Genomic DNA, 25,073 nt, shown 5'->3' on the forward strand with positions numbered 1-25,073 from the left:
CTTTGATCTTAGAAAACATTGTCTAATATTAAGAACACTAATTATTGTTTATCTTTCTCTAAATAGACATAGAAGCAACTGATGGAAAATCCTTTGCAAGAAAGGGAAATGCGAACATGATTAAAATGTCTGTTCTTGCTATTTCATGTTAGGATAATGGACCTGTAGAATTCTATAGTGTAAAACTGAAAAACCAAATTATACTAATGACACTAATTAGCACAATCAGCTACAGAACATTTAAGGAAGATCTGAGGCACAACACAAAGAAGTCATTTTGTTAAAACAGTTGAAAATGGGACTAGACTGTGCGCAAACTCATAAATAAACCTCTTAGTTCTCATTATTTCAGAGAGAAAGCCATTAAAAATTCATGCTACCTTGCATTATACTGATGACAGATATAATCAGTACTGTGTTGACCGGATGCCTGATTAATGAAGGAATTTTATTTGCCAACCTTAGGAAAGCATGCAAAGAAATGAATAATTGACGAACTGATGTATACATAATAGGAAAACAAGTAGTGATTTTTGGAAACATTAGCTGGAGCGTATCATTAGCACATCCCCACAGGGCAGTTATTCTTGCTGGCTAAATGTGAGATTGTTGAAGAACAGGTCCCTGCTCAGCAAAATTTTTAAAGCAATCAGTAAGCCACTATATTTTTTTTATTAAATTCACTAATATGAAAACATAACTACAGTCTCTGCATTCTTCCAGTTTCCATTTAAGAAGCAAAAATATATTAAAATTATGCAAATTGAATGCAATGTACAAAGCAGTGATGGAAATATCTCAATTTCTTAATAATTTCTATTTATTGAGACAACTTTACCTTCAGTCCAATCTGAAATAACTGGGGAAAAACTCTGGGAAAGAGGAGAGTTTCAAGAGAATGAAAATAGAGTGCTGGTATGAAATGACAGCTACATTAGAATTGAAGGAGTTTATCACCTCTTCTGAAGATTCATCATTAATGGCTACTAAACAACAGCAATATACTTCAAATTCTACAAGTAAGTGTTTGGAATGAACTGCAGTGTTTTTACTGGAAATTAAACAGCTCTTATATGCTCTTAATCCTTCTCATTATGAGCAATATGGACCTGAAAATTCAAAACAGCTCCTTTAGATTCAGTTCACAAAAGCAATGATGGAGCATGTCACATCCAGAGAGCTAAACAACTAGAGGCACTCATGTTTTCTCAGAGATCAAAACTTTAGTTTCATTTGGAATAAAACCTCTAAAGGAAAAAATACGAGATCTTAGCTTATCTTCCTTAGACACCCATAAAAGGCATCAAAGACATGGTAAAAGTATTACTAAAGCTGTTACACAGTCTACACACTTAACTCTAGTATTTAGCTGTAAGCCAACACCCTTTCTTATAGAGTTAAATACAGGTTTTATTTCAATGGATTTTGTGAAAAAAATATATAGATACAATCTCAATTTATAAATTTAAAATCTAGTATTTTTTCTAATTGATTGATTATCATGAAGCTACTCCTAAAAAGTAACTCTGTTGGTCATTTGATAGACGAATCCAATCAGTAAAGAAGATGAAAAAGACTTAATTGCCTGTGGTTAATGCTAGGCTCTAACAGCTATAACGACACCCAAGCAATCTTGAAATGCAACATCTGTTTGAACAGCTCTGTTACCTGGACAAGGAAAAGTGCAGGTTTCCTCAAGTATTATCTTCTTGTCACCATCTATAATAGGCTCTATGTCCCCACAGAATTCCTCATCTACTACTTTGCCAACATCTTCAATGGATCCATCATAAACCACACAGGAGATGTTCCTCACTCGTGTTCCCTCTCCACATTGAGCATCCTACAGAAGGAGAACATTTATTAATACTGAACAGAAGAAAGTGCCAAAAGACTAGATCAGAGTTACATGTCACTCTATCCCCTTTATTTTTCTTATCTACTTATTCATTCCAATAAGGAGAGACAAGAAGACAAAACAGAGAAGACATGGTTCATTACTTCTGAAACAAACAAAAAAAACCCAACCCAAAATTTCTGGTCGCTGGTAACTTAAACTACAGAGCTAATTATGCCTTTGAATTGCAACAAGAGCAGTATGTCAAGTGAAGATCTCTTCTAATATGTGAATATATTTCTGCTGATATTCTTTTACAATAGACGTATTTAAATTATTAGCAAAGATGCTGCTCAGGTACCAAAGTTTACATTTATACTCTGAATATCTGTAAGACAATGTTGCATCTATTGATAAATATGAAATTTAAGGAAAAAACCAAACTTTAGTTTTTATGTAAGAGAGGTGGAAGCAAATTGTTTAAAGAGTTAATAAGGAGGTATCCAGGCATATCACAAATATGCCTGGATCCACACTTTCCATAACTTCTAAGTCCTATATGGCTTTTACCTCTACTTTGCATGTAGACCATTGACCATATTGCCATCGATAACAAGGTTTTACTGGACAGGGTTTGAATTGCTCCATCTGAGAAGGACAAGGTCTCCCATCACCCTGAAATGGCTGATTTATGGTCCTTCTTCTGATCATTTTTCCTGTAACAAAAACCAGCAATATAACTAACAACAAAGTGGTTAGACTGATTTATTCCTCAAGATGGTTTTATTTTGCTGAAAAGTATTTCCAGATTTGACAAATTTAATTATAAAGCTGATCTGTTGGCTCTTGTCTGTTTTGTGGATTCATATTTTCCAAGTCAGGCACTTTATATTCTGTCATTTGTTTGTAGTGTAAGTGCAGGAGGACGCCTGATTAGGATTGCTCCTGTAACAGTAAAAGCAGTAATTTGCTAGTTCAGAAGCCTGAAGAAAAATATTCTTTATGAATGTGGCAACGTTTGTCCATTTCAGTGGAGACTCCTGCTCCTCATCTGGGGCTTGCTGCTAGAAGAGGCCAGCATGCTGTGCTCTTCCCTAAGTTAACACAGAAATATATGACCCATAATTTTCTGACTCCAGCAAACAAGAACTTGCAACTTTCTGTCACTGTCTGTGCAAGAAACATTACACGCAGATTTTGCAGAAAATGGAGGCTTCTTCACTAAGGCCCAAAGAAAATTAAAATGCAATATGCTTGTCCAACAATTATCTCCTTTTCAGCTGTGATATGCTACCCAGCTTCACTGAGATACAGTTTCTATTTCAAATACTTATATAAACTGAAAGAGGAAGTCTCAGTCTTTAAAATATGCCAAAGGTATGTACTGACCTGTAAGGCCACATGTTTGAGAGCACTCAGACCAAGCAGACCAGTCAGAGAGCTGACAGTTCACAGGACATTCCACCACACAGGACATATTCATTTGCCATGTCTTTTCCAAACCAAGCTGAAAGAAAATGTTAAATGGTTAGCACAAAACTCCAGGCCTTTATCATTAGTGCAAGGTAAAAAAGTGAAGTAACTAAGACATTTAAAATTCTCACTTCAAGACAGTCCTAATGCATATACTGATCTTCATATACATGCATAAATCCCATTTGCATCAATCAATTTCTAAAATAGAACCTATAAATGGAGGGCTTAATCTCTACACTATTACTTTTTACAACAGGTGAAGGCCAAAAAAATGTCTGAAATATTTATAAAGAGGAATGCAAAAATACAGCTATTAATAAGTGAATTGAAATGATAGTAGAAGCCCAGTTCAAAACTAGCAAAAGGAAGAGGATCAACATGTACTAGATATTCAAAAGATGTTGCAGGTGCTGAAAGTTTACAGGAGCTCAAGAGAGATTGAACAAGTTAATGGAAGAGAAATCTGAAGGTTTAAACACACAGAAACCCCATCAGGCAAATGCAGTTCAAGAGCAGGAAACAGGTGGCAGCTGTGAAAGGAGTAGGTGGAAACTCTTGTATGTCTATGCTTCTTACTCATTCCTTACTAATTCTATTCTATTCTATTCTATTCTATTCTATTCTATTCTATTCTATTCTATTCTATTCCATTCCATTCCATTCCATTCTATTCTATTCCATTCTATTCTGCTATCCATACAAAGATATTGACATGACACTGACAATTATTTTTCCAAAAAATATACATATTTGCACTTTTTTTCTGGAAAACTTTGCAAAAAACCCAGAATTCTCTAACATCCATAAAGTAAGTCTGAGAGAAGGGGACAGAGAAATTTATCTCAAGACTCAAGTTTTCCCAAAAATATATTCTGTTCTCTGTTTTTCTCCAGGTGTGATTCAACCTAACGTCCGGCTCTGGGGAAAGAAGAGTTTTATAATCATGCTCAGGACATGGCACAACAACTACATGCTCCTTTGGTCTGATCCTGGACAGCCATTTCTACGTTCTTATAAACTCACACACTCTAGATTTTCTCCATCCATGCAAGGAAAGAGATATTGTCACTAACACATATGAGAATATATGATGCAAGATGAAATGTGACTGATGGCAAAAATATTAGCATAATAACACCTGCATCCTGCACAGCTGAGTTAAAAGGGTAGGTCAGTTATAGGGTGTATGATCTAAAGTATGAAAGTAAAGCAGTCCTGTCAACATGAACAGATCTACACAAAGGACTGTCCTGTTCACTGGACCTCACCAGCAGACCCTGATCATCCTTGAGGCATTTCAAAATCCCAGGGAATTGTGAATATCTTTAACTAGAAAAAATCTCCACCTAGTTTAAAATAAACCCCAGCAAACTAGACATTAAGCCTATTAATTTTAATGACTGGAAAAGTTAATTATATAAAACCAGCATTTAAGACTTTAAAAAGGAGATAAACCCACTCTTTCCTACTAAACACAAGCATAGAGCAACAATTAGGCACAATATTAACATGCTCTCCATAAATAAACTACCACAAGTACTGAAAATATCTCCTTCTGATAGACTCACCAAGGTTTAAATTTGCATTTACAGTACCATTTATTGAGATAGATGAGGGTTTAGACCTCTGTTTGCTTTTATACATCAAAGAATGAGTTCTTGGCTTGTCTCGGTGGTTCACTATAGCCTTGATTATACAGCTATCACACACAGACAACACCTGAGACCTTTGGATAATCTGGAATTTGGATGATTAGAAAGCTAGAGAACCCTCTTTGAAGTCCATATTTGGGTCAAACCTTCTGAGCAAAGGCTTTACAGCCTGCTGAACTGATTCCTTCCAATTATAGAAACGTGACTGCTCTCTTTCAAGACTGGTCTTCTCAGCTGGACTTTAGCAGCTCAAGAGGGAAAAGCCCAAGAAAGATATTAACAGTGAAGAGGAGAAAGCTGAAGGCCAGATTACCCATGAAGGCCAGATTACCCACAGTGACCTCCTATTTGCATGTTTTAGATGCTGAAGTGCTGGTTAAATAGATCTGGGAAACAACTGACAGGTTGCAGTTCAATAGTATTCACATATTCCCTTCTCGCCCCTCTCCTTCCTTGAACTGATGAGTCACAATTCAACTTGAAGAGATTAGAAAATATTTGAAAAAGTGTTCATTAGCTCCCTGACCTTAAAGCTTTGGTTCTGGATGAGCTGTGGTTTGTGAACTCAACAATGTCAAGTACTGAAAGCCACCCCTGTGCCCTCTGTGCTTCTGGTCACACATGCCAGGGGCAGCAGGCTGCCACACCAGCATGCTCCTTAAATCCTGTGATCCTCAAGTATCTGTACTCATTTATGGGAATGTTTGGCACCAAAGATTAAACCCTGCTGCTGGAGGTTAATCATGTAATCTGACAAGCAGACTATTCACCAATAAACCAGCAAAGTCTGCTTTAATGCAGACACAACTGCTGGTTTCTAGGCTTTTCCCATCTTTAATTAAAGGTAAATGAATGCAATAAGTCTATAAAAATGAATATGAACAGGATCAGCTTGCTTTAGGTGATTTGATTTTTAAATATTCAAAGAAAGTCAAGTTCTTGTCATAAGCAGAAACCAAGTAATCCACGTATTACTATGCTTTGAGAGTTTGAAGAGAACTACATTAACATAAACAGGACTTGAAAATAAGCTCTGGAAATTGTTTTATCTTGGCAGTAATCAGGATGACTGGCTACCTTCTTTAGCTGATCAACTCAAATAAACACAAGATCACATGGACACATAAGGAAACCAGAACACGGGCTCAGATGGAATGTTAGTATTTAACTCGGCTGATGCTCATACCTGGAGATGGTTACAGACAAAATTCAGCATCAAGTTTTTTTTAATATATGGCTTTATTGCTTTCTTGAACTATATATTATATAGAAACTCATTGCGATAATGAGTCTTAATTTCATAAGGATCAGTGTAGGTTTATCTATTATGAGCTCTCTTCTTTGCATATAATAATAATAAACATAATTCAGTATATGTACCTACACATAAATTAAGCAGATCTTTACTCACACATCTACTACAAAGTTTTATGATAGCCCAGAGAAAATTCATTACCTAGGTCATTATAAAATTACTTCATATTTCTCCTGTTCATCAGATTTTCCAACCACATGCACCTTATTTTGAACTTCACTTAATATTTCAGCACTGCACATATAATGCAAAAACACAGTGGAAACTCCCACCCTGAATGATCATTAGCAAGAAGTGTACAATGTGTATTCACATTTTGATAATTTCTAAAATACTCTCCTCTCATGACCTGCAAGGTCACAGAGTTGGCTTTCACATCTTTAGAGTGAAGGGTCTGTTAAGGTCTGAACAGCTTGGCTTTCCTGCTAATCAGGTTAACAGGTTTTACTCCTCAGTTATTGGATCAGCCTCTGACCTTGTTGGACCGCTGCTTACACATCCATAATTCAGCAAATAGTCTTAACTGTGTGACTAGGGAGTGGATCAGAGCTTTCTACAAGATGTATCTCTATATGATCTGTTGATAAATCCAGGACATCACTGCAGTGATGTCTGTTGGCCAGTCATTTACAGCAAGTAGCTCTTGAGATATTATATTCTTGCTCTCATTATTACTCTGAATAACAAATTTTCATTTCTTAAATGCAGGAAAACTCCAGAGGTTTTCTGAAAAGAGATTTCAGTGTAAAATGTAATCAGTTTTAAATGTTGTTTTGAATATTTGGATTTTTTTGGGATAATTTCTTGGTTTTATGGTTGAAGAAATATATTTTCCCATAAAATCAAATAAATAATATTTCTTTCTGTTGAAATATTTATTTGGATGGATATTTTACATCATGTCTTGGTATTAGTTAATCAATATTGCAACCTCTTAGAAATGACAGACATTTCTTTCTCTTTTTTATCACATTAAAACATTATAAAAACATTAATGCATTGCCTTATTAACTTCACAGCAACTTGCTGGTATGACTTAGGGAAGTCATACCCTGCGTTTTTTCTTGAGACCTCATTTTTGTGGCCGTCCCATTCCTGGGAGTGTTCACAAGGCCAGGTTGGAGAAGGCTTTCAGCAAACTGCTAGAGTGAAAGGTAACCCTGCCCACAGAAGGGGCTTTGATCTTTAGGGTGATGATCTTCAAGAACCCTTCCAACCCTAACCATTTTATGATTCTATGAAATTATTAGATTTTATTAGAAATCCAAGAACTATGAAGGAAGGAGAAACATGGGACAGAAGTAAGTCTCAGCTGAAACTCTTTGCCTTTGATAAGAACTTATTGATTCAGGAATCCAGGATGTCAGAGACTGGAGAAGTTTAAGTAGGTCACATACATCATTGCAAAATTATAGTCCAAAATAAATGTTGAGTTTCCTGACTCCCTCCACTTCTGATGAGACTCTTTTCTATGGGCACTTTCTGAGAGCAGGTAGTAGCCAGAAGGGTCCTGCAGAAAAGCTGTTGGTGCCAAAACTGCTATGGGGGCCTTTCCCTATGTGTCCCCCATTGCCAGTTATTTTATTTCTGATGTCATGGTGGTGGGGGAACGGCAGCTGAAACAAGTCAGTTACTTTCCATCAGAAATGCATGTAGAATGGCCCTTAAAGTAGTACTGGGTTTTGGTTTTTTGGTTTTTTATTGGTTTTCATGGTTTTTTCATACTACAGACTCCACGCAATTGAAAGCACTAGGATCAATGCACAAAATTCCAGGAAACCAGTGCTGTCAAACTGCAGGTTAGTTTGAACATTTTCAAAAATGGCTCTTTCAAAACTTTAGAGTTCCTGTCTGCTAGCTAGTTCTCCTTATACACTCCTATTTAATATTACACTCGTGCTGCACGTTGTTTCACACTAGCTTGGGTATTTTTTGCATCACACAGCTGGATACAAGAAGTTAGCATTCAGCCCAGCTGCAGAATGACACATGAGAAATATTTTCCAACACATTGAGTAAATGATTGATACTGGCAGGTGTCCAAGACTCCATGCAGAAGTTGTATCAAATTAGAATTATGATTAGTATTCTGATTGAGATTTATCACCTTTATTCTACTTTATTAATTATTGTTTCTAAGTCATTTCCTTCAGGACATAATAATTAGCATATGTTCACAGAGGCACTTAAAAGTAACCAAAGGAAATAGTATAAAAATCAGTTGATGGCTCGGTTCATTTCAGAGGTACTTAACAATCCATGAATAGTGTTGCAAAACATCTGGTGAAGATGCCATACAGCTCAGTTGGCTCAGTATTAATTAGCACAATTAGAAGGGAGCTTTCTCACAGGTACCCACTCACCTCTTCACAGTATTTCAGGTCAACCGATTTGCCATCACTGCGAACGCAATCGAGCATCCGCGTTTTGATACCGCTGCCGCAGACAGCCTTCTCGCTGAGCTGACACGTGCTCCAGTCTGCAAAGGAGGAACTCATTAGCATTGCAGACTTTCAGATAGAATTCATAATGATCCAGTCTCCCACCTAATTCTGATGGCCTAAAACAACCCTCACAAGCAACTTTTACACATGCAAAGGCTCATGGAGCCCAGCTGCTACACGTTTTTGGAAACAGTGACCTTGCTGTAAATGTCAATGTCATGGTACCCTCCTGAAAAGTGCAAATTTTATTTTGTCTGCGTGGATTTTGAGCAAATTACAAAATTATATGAGAAATACTTTTCCTGGAGTTAGAACATGCAGATTTCACACACAAATTATCAATTTAATATTTTTTCTAGATCAAACACCCTGAGTCAGCTTTCAGCACAAGTTCCACAGCTGTGTCTGGGTAAGAATGGAAAGCAGAAAAATCCATCCTGTAAGGTGAATGGAAATGATCTGTAAGATGTGGTCCCAGGCTGTCACAAATACCTGTCACATTGTAGTCATAGTGGTAGCAGTTCTTGTTCAAAGTGCAGGCTTCTGTCTCGGTGGCAGCAGGACAAGGCTTTCCATCATCTGGTTGTCTAAGGCATTCAGCTGACCTTTCACGGACACTACTTCCATTGCAAGGCTTGAAGGTAAGATTAGAAACAGCTTAAATATTTTGGCACACTGATACCTCTTTATGCAGCAATACAATACCCTTTTAAAAAATCCCTTCAAAAAACACAAGTGTAAAATAACAGGTTCCTGCTAATGTATAAGAGAAACCCTTTTATTTAACCTAACTTGGTAACAGCATTCTATTTTCCTAACCAATGCATATATGAGTGAAATAGTTCCAAAGTACACTATTAGTACTTTGGAACTATTTCACTTATAAACAGGATATTGAGATGCTCACTTTCCAAATGTTATAATGTAGTGCACCAAAGCCTCTCAGAGGTCCTGACACACTTTTCAGTGGTTTGTTTATTTTTGGTTTTTTTTTTTTGTTTGTTTTGTTTCTTGTTTTTTGTGGGTTTTTTTGATTTTGTTTTTTTTTTTTTTTTTTTTTTTGACATTTCTTTTTGAAATTCCTGTCAGGAAGGAAGGGGAGAAGATACCCAAAATTACTTTTCTATACTCAGTCTTGATCTGCAGACTTTGCTGCTCATATCAGGATAGTGACATTTTTAGTTCAGTGACTGTGCTGCTACGCAGAGGCTCAGAGCTAGGCTCAAAGACAAACTCACAAGCCACTCCCACAGCTATTCCACTACACAGAAGGCACCCCACACTGGGAAGAGTGACCACTGGGCACATTTTAGTCTGTGTTCTGGAAGAATTTAGCTTAATGGAAAGTACTGTCACACTTCATTTGCAGCCAACACAAAACAACCCTAAAGATGACACTATATATAGATATTTACAGGTGTTATCAGTTCAGCATCTTTGCAAAACACATCATACATACACTTTTTAAATACCCCCCCAAAACTATAAATGTGGCACTTCATTATACTTCTTACCAAAGAGCACTGAGACCAAGATCCCCATTCAGACATAACACAGTCCTCAGGACAGGGCAGCGTGCATTTCCTAGCACCAAGTGGCATATCTTCAGGATCACACAGATAGTCTTCTACTGTATCAGAAGGACCATCCACAGTGTTTAGCATGCACCTGGAAAAAAGAACTGCACATCAACTTCACTTGCCATGGATTTCATATGGTATGTGCTCTACAGTATTCTGAGGCATTTTAACATTCTGCCAGCACATAAATTAAGTAAGTACTGATCTAGGAATGCCCAAGAAAAGCTGAAGAGTCAAAAACAATCCTTGTTTTCACAGACGACAGCAACATAAAAGCATGAACATAATTTAGACAATCCCTATCAGTGATTTCCTGGGAGCCCCTGGGCAGGTGATTTGCTTGACATTAGCTGACCTCTAAACCAGAATAATGAAAATCACCTATTGTTTAGACATATTTTGTGCATACTTCACTGGCAACTTTAAATCCAGAACTATTACAACTTCAAAAATTTTATATTCTTAGTATTAATCCTTAATTTACACAGATGCCTTTTAATTACCTAATTTAATAGTTTAAATTAGGAATAGTTTAAATAACAAGTGGACAGAGTCATATTGCACTCCCTGAATCTATTCTGATTTATATCAGCCAGGCTCCAGATCTGGACTCAACACTAGGCATTACATAGAATTACATCAAATTAAATACAGCCAAAACTGAAAGTGAAGGTTCGTTAAAGTGAAGGAAGAGCAATATTGTTTTACCTGACTTTCCTTGTTTGAACACCTTCTCCACAATTCTCTTTTAAGTCCACGTTGGTCACCTTGCAGACACTCCAGGGCTCAGTTACCCATATGTACTGGCTGCAGTCACTATGGCAGGGGACTACCTCATACACCTGGAATCCACATTCAGTGTCAGTTTTGGTGCACACAAGTAAGATAAACATGCAAAAGTGATCACACAGAAAAAAGCGTTGATGCTCTTGGGAAGAATAAAAAATATGAACTTGATGATTTAGACACTGTGGTAATAATACAGATTAAATACTTGCTAGAAAACTACTGAAATAACAAAAAGACAGAAACTATTGAATGCTGGATTCTCTGGTTTTCTCTGCCACTAAGCCCATGCTGTGCCATTTCCACCAAAAAACTTCAACAGAGCTAACATAAAGCTAGTTTATTAATACAGCTTTTTTAAAAATGCTCTTAAAACTCTGCTAGCACTTTAGCTCTGTCCTTCACCTCTCTTCTCTATGATTCCATCCCACTATTATACTATTATCCCAGCTATTAGTTGTGAGGGTTTTGTATCACTTTTTGTATCACTACGGAGAGGTGACCTCAAGAGAAATTATACAATATATATTGATTCACTTTATTTATTCATCATGTATGCTTAAAATCACTCTAACATATTTGTGTACCCGAATTAGTGTTATGTTTAGATTTGAATGCAAATTTTAAATGGCATCTCATACAGCAATTTCTACAGTGTTCCATGTACTAACTCAAATACACATTACAAAAAATGGGACAGACAGCACACGTTGAGCAAGAAGCACATGTTGATCTTAAATCTCTATTTTATAAACACTTACCTGTGCCTGAAGAAAGTATTTTCATGAACCCAAAAGAAAGGAAAAAAGCAAAGAGAAAAAATTAGCATTGTATGAGTGAAGCATAAGTATTTAAACAGAATCAGTTTAGACACAATTTTATTGTAGACAGTATACAATTTTATTATAGACAATATTCTGTTAGTTCTGCAAAGAAAAAGGGCATTATTTTTTTTTTCTCTTGGATGTCCTTTGCTATCATAAGGCAATTTGCAAAAAGTTTGCCCTTGGAAGAAAATAAATTTTATAAATCACAACTGGTGAGAAGAAATTGTATATTACCATGTCTCTTGGTTAGACAGTTGAACTGTTTTCCCTTTTTGCCTATAATGAGCATCAAACTTTCACACAGTAGGGAATCCAGGCTCTCTTAGATAAGAGAAAATCCTCAGTGTTTTTGGAGGACACTGGACTTCTCTATCAATTGAAATTCTTCTGACAGCATTAGGTGCAATAGATTCAAACAAATAAATGGAACTGTCAATTCTCATCCTTCCAAAGTTCCTATATCCTTCATGGAATATCATAATTATGCATAAATTATTTAAAGCCCATTGCCTTGAAATTATAACAGCTAATTTGACATATCCTTCTAGATACCAAGTCAGCAAAATCAAAACTGCTGAAAAATCTAAGACTTGTCTTAAACAAGTACTTGATTTCTTTTCAGCAACCCTTCTTGTGTAGAAAAAGATTGCTGATGTTTGGTGGTGTACCCGCAACTAAATAGCACAGAAAACAGAATGCCTTGGACACTAAATGTGTAGTCTGATATCATAGCATTGTGCAGCTGATCAGCCCAGGCACAAGACCACCAGCATAGTCAACATACTTGGCCCTTCTCTGAACTACTTTAACAATAAAAGGCATATAAGTGTGCGGTGAAAATGCATGTTAGGGAAGGTACTGGACTCTGTTGTTAATTTGTTCTTTAGAATTCTTCTCCAGAATTTCCAAAATGAGAACAGGGAAGCCTTAATTCAGGGAAATGTCTGTACGTCTTACCCTGGTTACCATAAGAAGAAATACATAAACCCCACACACTCAACAGCTTTTGCAGTAACATAAAATTTGGATGTCTTGACAGAAAGCCAGAGGAGAACTTTATATTGCATAGCACATGTGATTGGTGTTCTCCTGACCTTACTGTCATTTTTGAAGCTATGACTGCAGGCCACAGCAGTTTGGTGGTATAAGAATTGCATACCCATCCTGCTCCTGATAAGGGGGAAAATAATGCTTGTAATCAATGAAAAGATGGATGTCCTTAATTTCTCTAACAGTCTCAGATTACTTCCTTCATTTGAAACCATCTTATGGCCATTGACATGATTTTATATCAAACCTGACTCCATTATTACTGTAATTATGATGTCTTTTAGCCTACTGAAGTGAGTACTGAGCAAGCTTTATTCAGCTGGAGTGTGACTTGGGAACAACCCTGGCATGACATTGAGTGACACATCCAGCTTTCACTGTGCTCATCCTTCCTCAAATCACAGGCACACATGTCAGTCCTGAGAGACTGAATGACTTCCTAACAAGGTCTTAAGGATTTTATTTCAGTGTTTCCCTGGCCTTACTATTAGAAAGTTTTCCCAAGGCTTAACCCAAATCTTCTTGCAGCAATGTAAGCCTACTGCTTTTATCCTATCCATGATAGCCATGGAAAATGGATTATTTCCTCCTTCTTTGCAACAGCCCTTTATGTAGGTACTAGCAGTCTGCCAACATCCTCCCTCCCATCTCCTGTTTCCTGGGCTAGACAACATGTTGTAGTCCTTCCCCAGGTTCATAATTCCTAGACGGCATCTTACAGCATAGTTCTTTTATAAACCATAGTACTCCCACTTGTGGGCACAAAGATCCAATTTTACCACTATGGGTCATATGTATGCAAATAAGAGTGTTACATTATTAAGTAATAAATATGTAACTTAAACTCATTATATTGAATGATTACTGAATGATGACTCTGAAAAGTCAGTTCTTTTCCAGATGAATGGTCATATTTAGTTTAAATAACTATTTCAAAATTAGAATATCTGAGCATTTCTCTGCAAGTTTCTGAATTGAAGGGGAATGTATTTAAAAATGAAAAATACAGGTTCTATATTTTTCAACATCCTTGCATTATCTGTGGAATGTCCTTCTCATGAAAGTACTATATTTCAATTTTATTTTTCCAATAATTACATTTGGAATCAAGTATTACTTGTCAAAGACCATGTAACCACAAATCAAATGAGCCAAAGTACCGGCAGAGGGCAATAGTGTTGCATAAAAGTGGCGAACAGACCTCCAGCAAAATCACCTTTGATGCAGAAAAATACAAGCCTATTATGTACTACATGAATATTAAAGAAGGGAAAAGACTTTTGTATAGACTATAATTTGCTCCTATTGAAACACGTTCCCCCTAATTTAAAGCATATTTACATGCTGACCCAAATCCAGCAACCCTCATTCTAGTTCGTATTTTGTTAAAGTAGATCACAAACTTAGTTTATTAGCTGTGGTTAAACACTTATGATTTTCTAAATTAGAACTAATTACATATCCTAAAGTAGAAAATTAGATCAACAAGCCATTTCATTTTGTTTTAGCAAAATGTCAATAGGATAATATTAAGTACATGCATTTTTATTTAAATGTAAATTGAGAGCACATTTTTTCAAAATCTTTGAATATTTACAGAAAAGACCATGTGGTTGTTTAACATGCCTCTGCAGACTAAATTAAATTCAACAGTAATATGAATATAAATCAACTTTGAAGAGCATAAGTTAATTGACAAGGAATGTTTTTCCTTTCTAAAACTCTCCAAGGAAAGAAACTTCGGGGTTTAACTGGGGCTAGTGCTAAACTTGGTCCCAAAGACTAAATGCTTGTTAGCAGCCCAAGCCTTCCAGCACTCCCAGAGTGCTCTTGGATCACATTTTACATTTTAGTTTCACTTGAAGAGGATGCAGACTGTATGGTCAGACTGCTCCATACTGCAGTACCAAGTGCAGTTTGTGGGACAGCTGGGAGACCTGACTTCAGAATTGCATTTGTGACTGAGCTGCACTGCCAAGGCAAGTGTACCCAAGAATGTCAAGCTCCAGCTTGAGGAGAACCCACTAAGGGGCACTAGGACGACTGTGTGAGTTTTGTTTTCTGATCTAAGATGGTTAGGGGGTGACACTAAAAATCTTGACAGCTTGAGCAACTGTAACAAGTCATTTTACTCCCATCATATATTAGAAGATTAGAAGTTTAGAAGGGATATTAAAGATCATTTAGTCCCAATACCCCTACCATGCGCAGGGACCTTCCACCAGACCAGTTTGCTCAGAGACTCATCCAATCAGGCCCAGAACATTTCCAGGGATGAGGCATTCACCACTTCTCTGCATAACCCATTCCAGGGCCTCATCACCCTCTGAGTGAAAAATTTCTTCCTAATGTATAATATAAATCTACTCTCAGTTTGAAGTCATTCCCCCTTGTCCTGTCACTACATGGCTCTGTTCAAAGTTTCTCTCCATCTTGCTTGGAGAATCCCTTCAGGTAAGAAATCTTTGGAAACACAGTTTTCAAAATCTGCATGTAAGCATGTTTTATTGTCTGCAGTCTGCAGTTCACAAAATATGCAAAATTCTTGCAGATGAGGAACTAAGACATATCATTTACTGCCTGAGGAACTCTAAACCAACACATACTCCTTCTACCTCCATCTGCTCCTTATGTTAGAATGTTTTTCTACAACAAAAATACAGATAAAAGGGTTATTTGAAGTTTGGAAAATTCTATATCAATAATGTAAATATAAATCAAATTACCTGGTTGACGTGATCTAGCTTTGGACAGGGTCTTCCACCATTGTAGGGTTTTTCACGCAGCCATTTAGACCGAACCTTTACCCCACTCCCACAGGATTTACTACAGCGAGACCAGTTGGACCACTCACTGAGCTTGCAGTCTGAGGGACAGGGAATAATACAGGCTTCCTCAATATACCCTGGATGAATGGAAAAGAAAGTGGAATCTCTTCAGCATGTCAGTTTCTCCCTGAAGCCTTCGTCTGCTTCATTTAGATTCTCCAAAGTTTGACTTGACAGGACTGCGTGAATAGAGAGATCTCTTCATCATTAGGGATAAATTAAATTCTGCAGAAAATTGACACATATAGTTGGAGACTGTTAGAGTAGCAGCTGAGCATCCTCACTGCTCATCATCCCATCTGATTAGGATTCACACTCTCCAGATTTCAGCATTCAAACTTTCTGACAGCTACAGTGTAATTGACACTAACCATCTCTTGGCGGCATCATTCTTACTCTGTAAAATGATACGTGTAATTTTTTAAAAGGAAAAAAGGTTTAATTAAAGGATACTCCACAACTGTATCAAGTAATTCAATTGCAGTATTACATCAAAAATCCAACTGAGAAGAAATGCATCTCGCCAGCCTGGAGCAAGGGAACTTAATACCTTGTGACCTTTCTAAGGCTAGAAAGAGAGAGTAGCCTGCCACATTAATGATCTGCTGATTAACAACCATCTGCCCCCAGCAGCACACTGAATAATTGCACTGAATGGAAAAGCAGATGTTTGTTTTGGTTAAGTCATTGGTCCAGAGAGGTTGGAAGGGGGTATGACATGGTCTGCAGGGAGTAACATGAGGCCTCAATTCACTGAATAAGTGAAAATGTCTTTCTTTCAAAAGCAACATATGCCATGGCTCTACAATATGTGTAATTTATTCCAATATTTAAAGGAGAAGCTATAATCCATCAAATAAAAAGCTGGCCTTAACTGCATGTTTACTACAACTATGTCCTGAACTCTCTTCTCCTCTTTCCTGTGTCACATTTGCAAAGTATTAGCAAATATTCACTTTACAAATTTAAAAGCTTGGTGGATTTAAACTTGTATTAAAATATTTGATTAAAATATTTTTAAAAAACAGTTGCAAAATTTTCCATACTTGGTTAAGATCATCCTCAAAAGATTGCCATGGTTCACTAGGCTTCAAATGTTTCAACTGTTTGTCAGATATTTAGAATTTCTTAAATTCGAAGGGGATCAATCTTGTTATCGTAGCTGAATTGTTTTTTACGTATGCCTCTAAATAAAGTTGTTCTGTCTCTTCTAAAAGGAACCAACAAAAACCACTCTCAAGGTTTGTAAAGAATCAAACCACTTAGTTTTCAATTCTATACACCTATTTCTAGTTAATTTGTTGGTTTAGATATAGTTAATTTGTTTTAGAAAAAAAAAATTAAATATAGAGTAGCATTTACAGTATTTTATGGTCAAATTCAGGTGATGTTTTTATTTTGTATGGTTTTACTCTGTTTAGAAGTGTTAAATATTTAAATAAATACAAAGAGAACATCCTGGACTTGAGCACTGTGAAACTACTGCTCACCAAACATGTCTTCCTTAAAATCACGAGAATACTATTACCTTGAATTACAATCATATTTATTAAATAGCTGTTGCTATTTGAGCAACGAGTTCAGTGAAAGTGTATGAAGTGATACTGGGTTAGACAAAATAAGTTTTTGAGGATCACATCCCTGCATATAAGAGATGGTGACATAGATTGCCCTGCAGCAGTAGATGCAAAATTGATTACGCTTCACCTTACCTGACATGTCTGAGTCCTAGAAATCTGATGCACCCTATCTCAGAGCTCCATCCTGCACTGAAGTTTGATTGCATAAATACCAAAGTCTGCACCGGCATTAGAAATGAGTTTTCAACAAGTCGTCTCAGCTGCTATACAAAACCATGTACTCACACAATCAGGAAGCTACTGAATGAAAATGTAAAATAACCAAAGCAAGTTAAAAGAAACAATTCCCTTCAAACAAAAAAATGTTTAGTGATATTTCCTGTCTGATAGAACTAAGTGAAAATTTCATTGCTTTATGAAATTTCTTGTGATTCTGAAATGCTGCTTTTACTTTCAACATAACTTCTAAATACTGTTTTTCTGGAGAAATCTTTCTACTATATCTCAGTTATGCCATTTGCCATTTGTGAATTTTTTATCTCTGGTAATAAAGGACTGAAAAACCCAAATTCCAGTTGCTTTAAGTATCCTTAAGCAGGTAACTTGAATTAGTACAAGCTGCTTCAGGAAGACTTTATTTTAAGGTCCAAAGACCTCTGAGATTGTTTTAGTAACTCTCAAAGGGATCTTCCCAGTTTTTGCCAAGATCTTCTCTGGGATACCATAGTGTTTTTGGATTTTGATAACACTTTACAGCCTACCAAAAGGAGCCTGTGTGGAACATACTAAACTTAAATAATTAACAAACTAGAAATTATTTTGTTGCATTTCTCTTCAATTCATCCACACAAGGGCAAAAAGTTTAACACATTTAGAATCTTGCAGAGAGAAGTTGTATCAAATACATTATACTGTATGCAATTTCCAGGTAACATTTTAATTACCCTGAGCTATATTCCAAGTGATTCCATAAATTTTCAAATGAAACTTTATCACTAGAGGAACATTTATGCTATCCATGAAATATGAACATTGAAGTCAGTCACTAGAACTGCCTTACCATTGAAGGCAAAAAAGGGAAAACAGCATCCTACTACAGATACAGAGTCTTATTAAGAGTTATGGCATGAAAACTGCAACCTGCTGATATGTTAATGTATTTAGTAGAGGATGCAGTGGTCCACATGACACTATCCACACTATAATGAAAAACTACTGAATTGCAATCTTATACTGGCTCCTTAATCCTGCAAGCTTCATGGAATGGCTTCTGTTCACCATCCAGCTCTTTCCTGTGCCATCTCCATGATGTCTGGCCTATGATGCTCTCCCCTCCCTCTTTCCTGTTTTCTCAGAAAAGCATCAAGACACAAACTCCGCATCTGAAAGCTAAACAGTATACAAGAAGAATGGAAAAGACATGTTGAGAAGAGAACAAGAATGGAGTCAATCAATGAAAGCACCAAAAAGGAGCTCTAACAAGGTAGGATCACTTGGAGATTCTGGAAGTGTGGAGCATTTTTGGAGAGCAGAGTTAAAAACACTTATTATTTTGTAAGATGCAAGACAAGCATTAAAAAATCCTATCCACTGGTATACTAAGAACATTGTTAAGGGGGTCCACAAAGGAATTTCACAGCTTCTCCAAACAGAAGGAAAAGAAAATAAATACTTTTGTCTATATCCAAGAACACAAAGACTAAATTATATAATAGAAAAAAGTTCTTCACACAGAGGTTGGCTGGGCACTGGAACAGGCTCCCCAGGGAAGTGGTCACAGCACAAAGTTTGACAGAGTTCAATAAGGATTGGGACAATGCTCTCAGGTACGTGGTATGACTCTTGGGGTGTCCTCTGCAGGGCCAGGAGTTGGACTTTGTGATCCTTGTGGATCCCTGCCAACTCAGGACACAATTCAATGAAGTTACTTTTCATGGCAAAGAGTCAGAATTCAAAACAACAGAGGAAATGCAAAACAAAAGAGGGACAAAAGAGAAATAGAGAAAAGGGTAAGAAAAGACAGTGATGGGGAAGAGGAAATAAATGGCTCAGAACATAAAGTCAAGAGAATTGTAAGGAGATGCTACATGAAAACAAAGAAAGAGGAGAAAAGAAATAAACATTCTGCCAAAAGTAACATCTTGGTGAAGCACAAACAGAACAAAATGCTCTCAAGAGCTTATGCTGGCATTCTCTGGCCAGAGAGTGAAATGTAATGAAGAATGTTCTCACAAATCAAAATACAGGACAAAGGGAAGAAATACAAACACTGTGCTCTCTGATTTGTATTCCATATGTAATTAGTATGCAGAATGAAAATGACCTTGTTATATCTGACATCAAAAATCTTTTGGCATATTCATCCCTTGGCATATATTTCCTCTCAGGGGCCTCAATATTTTGCTCAACAGACTGTTTAACATTTAGCTATTCTACTGGACTCCCTTAGAACTGAGGAAGAAGCACACTTCAAATTGCTTACAGAAAGCACTTTAGTCAAGAAAGAAGAGTGAATTAAAAAATAAATTACTTGTTGAAAATTACTTGTTCCACTCCACTTACTACCTATCAAATGTTACTTTTCAGGAAAAGCTTCTCTGGACTTGTTGTCACCTCAGATGACTTTTTTTGTGTATGAAGTCCGAATATCTTTTAGGGTGAATAAGGATGATCTCTGTAAGTTCATAGCAATCCTCCCTCAAATCCAAGAAAGCAGATGTTAAAGAACTTTGAAAAGTTTGCACTTGGTTGTTGTTGTTGTTGCTGTTTGTGTTAAATTTCAGATGGTTTTACTTGTAAAATGTTCACACTGCAAAAATCTTAGCAAATGAAGACAGAATATTATTATATAGAAAAATATTGAAATGAAGTCAGCAGAAATACAACATGCAAATGAGACTGGTGATGCAAATACATAGTTTCTGACATGAAAAGAATGTGAAGGAGCCATTTTTAAACTGTCAGTATTGTTTCCAGTTTGATCAAATCACCCTTGAAAAAGTGCTGCTTGCGTTAGACCAACCCTGTGTGTGTGTTAGCATAGAATCTTATTACAGAAACAAGCCTCCAGTGTGTGGGTGAACATCTCTATGGTGGAATGTCACCTGATTATATCACACAGACTGGTTGGTTAATATAATTGCACCAAAAGTCATATCAGAGCTTTGAGGTTCAAAGAAGCAAGAAATTACCAGGGTAATGGCAAGTAGAAGGAAAGAATGAGAGCAGTGAAATGTCTATGAAGAAGAGGTGAGAAGATGAAGGAGGGACAGTGAAATAAAAACCCAATACTTTAAAGGCTGAAGCTATGTTCTAAGGACATCAGCAGTTCACTTTTTGCCTGCTGTTTCTCATTCTGACTGAAATGTTCCACAGCATCATTTCTTCTCCTCACAACATCTGAGGGATGTTGGAGAGATGGGACTGTGGTGTACTGTGGTACAGGGTACAGCCCTGCATGGTCCAGAAAGGTGTTGGAAAGAGTTGCCTGCATCTAAGGCCTGTGTCTGCTCCCAGGGCAGTAGTTTCTCAGTTATTTCAGCTCCTGTAAGGCTGGGAAATGGGCAGTTGTCTGAGTGAAAACATGGCTATTCTGTCATTAAAGATTACTGAACCACAATTTAACAAATGGCTTTGAACCACTAGGAGTATGAACAGAACTCATTAGTAAAAGGGAAAAGTTTACTGTCCTGTTGCTAATTGGCTATAAAATCTGGACTCCTAGAGCAAAGTAATTAACAGATGTGATGGATAATTTATAAGGGAAGACTTTATTGGACTTCACACTTTCTCTAACAACAAAGCAGGATAAGTAGGTGGATATTAGACCTTTCCCCACAAACTGCATGTGCAATGTGTAGGAGCAGACTGACTACTCCAGTTGAAGGGTGCAAACATAAACATCTCACAAAATGTTTACATGAACTCTTTTGTCCCTAGGACTAAAAGAATTACACTCCTGCTTTCATGAGTAAATGTCATGCTGTGTTTCAAAGAAAAAAAAATTGTTTATGTAGTTCTTATAGATTTTTTTTTTCCAGAAAATACAAAGTTCATGTATCTCATCTTCCAGGATAAAGAAATATAAAAGTATTTGTATTTCATTTGTATCAGAAGATATATGTTTCTACAGAGTATTCATATTTCTGTTGATCCATGGAAAGATGCATTGAACACAATAAGATTTTTTCTTTTTTTTTCAGGATTACCCTTCAAAGGCTCAAAATCTGAGAGCAATTGTTCATGCTTAACAATCTCCTGCATCAGTAATTCTTCCTCTGGTGAACTAACTACAGCTCTTTGGATTGATGGATGACTGCTTTAAGACTGATGTCCTGTTGACAAGGCAGATGTGGAAGCACCAGAATTCATAGGCCTGAGGTAGGACTTCTGGTGCAGGGCAATAGGCAACATATTGCGAGAAAACACATGACAGAAATATATATAGATTTTAAAAAATATGAGAAAATATACAGGCTATGAAACAGTAAAGTATCTTAATAACAATTTGAGAACCTAGGCTTACTACCATACTAGATTAGAATTTCCAAGGGGAAATATATTTACTTTTGAATAAACACTCAAAAGAAAGTCCCAATTAAATTTTAACACTGATTTTTTTTTTCTGTATAAATTTGCATTGCTTCAGGTTAGACTATTGAGAGTGAAAAAGCCACATCTAAAAATCCAAATAAAGGTGGATAAAGCAAGCTGTGACAGACATTTTGGACTATATAGACTATGTTATACCATACAGGATTTTATTTTATTGCACATATAAGCAATTAAATACAAAATTCCTCCATTCACATTGATACTCCTAGCAGCTGTTGCAAAAGTATTCACTGATATGCAGATATTCCTCTCTAATCCTCCACATAAGCCTTGTAGCCACAGAGGGCTTTGTAGAGTCAGCACAAATCAATGCATCTCATTTAATTAATGCTGAAGGGGGAAATAATCTCACACTAATAAGGCAGCAGACAAACTATCCTGACTGCTTGACTGTGCCTAAGGTCTTAACAGTAAACGGACATGAATTAAGCAGAGTAATACGACCTATATAAAAATGCTGCATCTGTCTGCCATGCTACTCTGTTTGCCTTCAGCAGGCACACACAAACACAACCACCACCCAGCTTATGTGGGTCATGATTCATAATTGATATATGGTGGAGAAAAACTGAATTCTGAAGAGCAAATAGTTTAGTTCATAAGCACGGCAGTGGCTTGCTTTTGGGATTTTTGTCATGAAAATTTAAAGGTACAATTTAAAGGAACAATGAAGAGAATCTCTCTCAATTTTTTTCACAAATACATGGAAACAGACTGTTGGCAGACATATGTCATTATCCACAGAGCTCTAGTACACAACTCATGGCAGGGATAAAGCTATGAAAAACAACTGTGGCTTTTCTAATGGAGAAAAAAAGCCCTCTCACATTTGATTAACAAAATAAGTTATATTTCTCCGATAAAATTATCTATGTAGAATTGAAAAGCAGGAAGCAGAGAAAGAGCAATTTGTGCGTCTTCCACTCAGGGAAACAGGTAAAGAGCAGCTCAGTTACCCCTTTTAGCTGATGCTCCCACACCTGCTGACACCTGGAAGCTCTTAGCTCTTGCCCACACTCTGCAGAACTGGAATGGATGAAAATACCAGTGGCAGAATATTTCACATAACCGCTGAATAGTGCAAACTTTCTTACCAATAAATTTAACTCAATTGTGAAATAAAAATATTTTGAAAATGAAAGTCAATATATTTCACATATATAACACAGAGAAAAAAGAAAGTAAGGAAAAAACAATCCACCTTGCCTCTCTGCAGCTGAAACTTAAGTCTACCTTCAACTGTTTGTTTAGGATTTTTTTTTGAAGCACCTGTTAAGCTACAGAAAGCTAAGGACCCTCTGCAGAAGGATTTCTGCCCTCTTCTTCCCAGAGTTCTAACCCAGCAGTACCAATAGAGTTACTTAACTACAATTTGCCTTTCTTTTTCTTTCACAGTCACTCCTGTCTTCTTGAGAAACTTGTTTGCACTTGGTACTTTATAACTGCACCCAAAATTTCAAAAATTATCATGAGAATACTCAGACAGGTATACTAATTTAGGATGGTCCTTGTGTCACATCTGTCCTTTAGCTCCTTGGTGGCTGTGAAACACTGTTAGTTAACTCTTCTTAAATCTTTTGACCATGAGAGGTGCCATGCTGGAAAGAGAGCCCTGAAGTATTTATTCTTCTGGCTTTGTTTACTTTTCCTTTTCTGAATAAATAACCAAACTGTGATGATAAGCAAGTAACATTTTGCAAAACAAACAGCTTATGAATTTTTTGGCACAGCAGAGCAGGTCTGTTTTCTCATTTCTTCCACTCAAAACAACATGGCTTTCAACACTGACCTGTTCATGGCTTTGTAAATTTACATGGTAATATTTACATAAAACTTTTGAAAGTCTCACTATTTGAGTTTCTTGTGATATTTGAATATATCATAAAACATATCTCATGATGTATTAATAATATCAGTGTGGGTGCAGTTTGTCCCTCCTGACAGATTTAGAGGTTGTTGTCACAGCTGAAGAAGTTAAATTATCTCCATTTCCCATTTCAGGATTTCACAGTGTGAGAAGACAACAAAAGCTCAAGTTGGATACCAGACAGGAAATATCTCCCCTTAAATGTTGGACTTATTTTCCCTCCTAGTACAACCTACTTTGCCAAATCATACGCTATAAAAATTTCAATTACATAATATATTATTTGGAAAAGAAATAAGAGACCCACAGCAACTAAGAGTAGAACAGGTAACATAGAAGAAAAACCTGATGACACTTTAGATCGGCCAAAAATATTAGTGAGAAATCCACTGAAAAATCAGTTATAAAATTAGTGAAAAATCATTGCTGTAGGGAGATAAGATCCTCTGTTAAAATTTACAAAAATAACCCAAGCAGGCTTGAATTATGTGTCCTGTCAAGTTCTGCTTGAAAAGCCAAATTCAGATTGATGGGAAGTTACAAGGCACTTCTATTTTTCAGCATGTGGGGTACTATTGTGATACTACAGAAGTCCCTTGTTGATTTGGCATCATATAACTTTTATGTTTGTTATTAAAGAAAACAAAACAAACAAAAAACCTCCAAACAACAACAAAAACCCAACCAAAACCAAACTAAACCAAAGCAAAACAAAGAGCATCATAAAACCTAGAGAAGATGCCAAACTGAAAAGCTGTCACACAGCAAGAGCATGAGAATAACAAGAAAAGTGTTGTAAATAAGTACTGGGAAAACATAAAATAACATTTAACTGGCAAAGCAGAAGTTTGTACACGTTGCAAAAAATAAAACAAATCATCAGAATGTAATCCATGAATACAAAGTAGTTATTCAGAAAAGGCAGTAAACATACACTGAAATCAGATTGAAAAACCTATATAATTTGTTCTAGCTCCCTTGTATTTTCAAAAATATGCTAAATCTGTAAAAAATGCTGAAGGCAAACAATAAATTAGGTAAGCTTTATGTAAACCTATACTATGTGTATGTACAAAACCTATCAATAACAGAGATCTACTGGAAAGGAAACCATAAATTTAGTGATGTATTCATTAGGATCAGTTTAAACCTTTGTCATCAAAATCATTCTACATACTTCATTCCCTCTATACATGAAACTCCCGTCAAACAATTTT

At 36.5% G+C, this 25,073-nt stretch overlaps 1 protein-coding gene across 1 annotated transcript in view; it reads right to left on the minus strand.

Annotated features, from left to right (window-relative positions):
- Positions 1-25,073, minus strand: part of THSD7A (thrombospondin type 1 domain containing 7A) — a 267,196-nt gene that overhangs the window by 14,085 nt on the left and 228,038 nt on the right. Inside the window, exons 17-25 of the mRNA XM_014273675.3 lie at positions 15,694-15,872; positions 11,852-11,857; positions 11,013-11,146; positions 10,239-10,392; positions 9,217-9,358; positions 8,644-8,759; positions 3,227-3,344; positions 2,408-2,553; positions 1,669-1,843 (exon numbers count right to left, since the gene is read on the minus strand). Of these exons, the coding sequence (XP_014129150.2) occupies positions 1,669-1,843; positions 2,408-2,553; positions 3,227-3,344; positions 8,644-8,759; positions 9,217-9,358; positions 10,239-10,392; positions 11,013-11,146; positions 11,852-11,857; positions 15,694-15,872 (1,170 nt within the window). The remainder of the gene's footprint in view (positions 1-1,668; positions 1,844-2,407; positions 2,554-3,226; positions 3,345-8,643; positions 8,760-9,216; positions 9,359-10,238; positions 10,393-11,012; positions 11,147-11,851; positions 11,858-15,693; positions 15,873-25,073) is intronic.

Source organism: Zonotrichia albicollis, chromosome 1, assembly GCF_047830755.1.
Source record: "Zonotrichia albicollis isolate bZonAlb1 chromosome 1, bZonAlb1.hap1, whole genome shotgun sequence".
NCBI classification, from domain to species: Eukaryota; Metazoa; Chordata; class Aves; order Passeriformes; family Passerellidae; genus Zonotrichia; species Zonotrichia albicollis.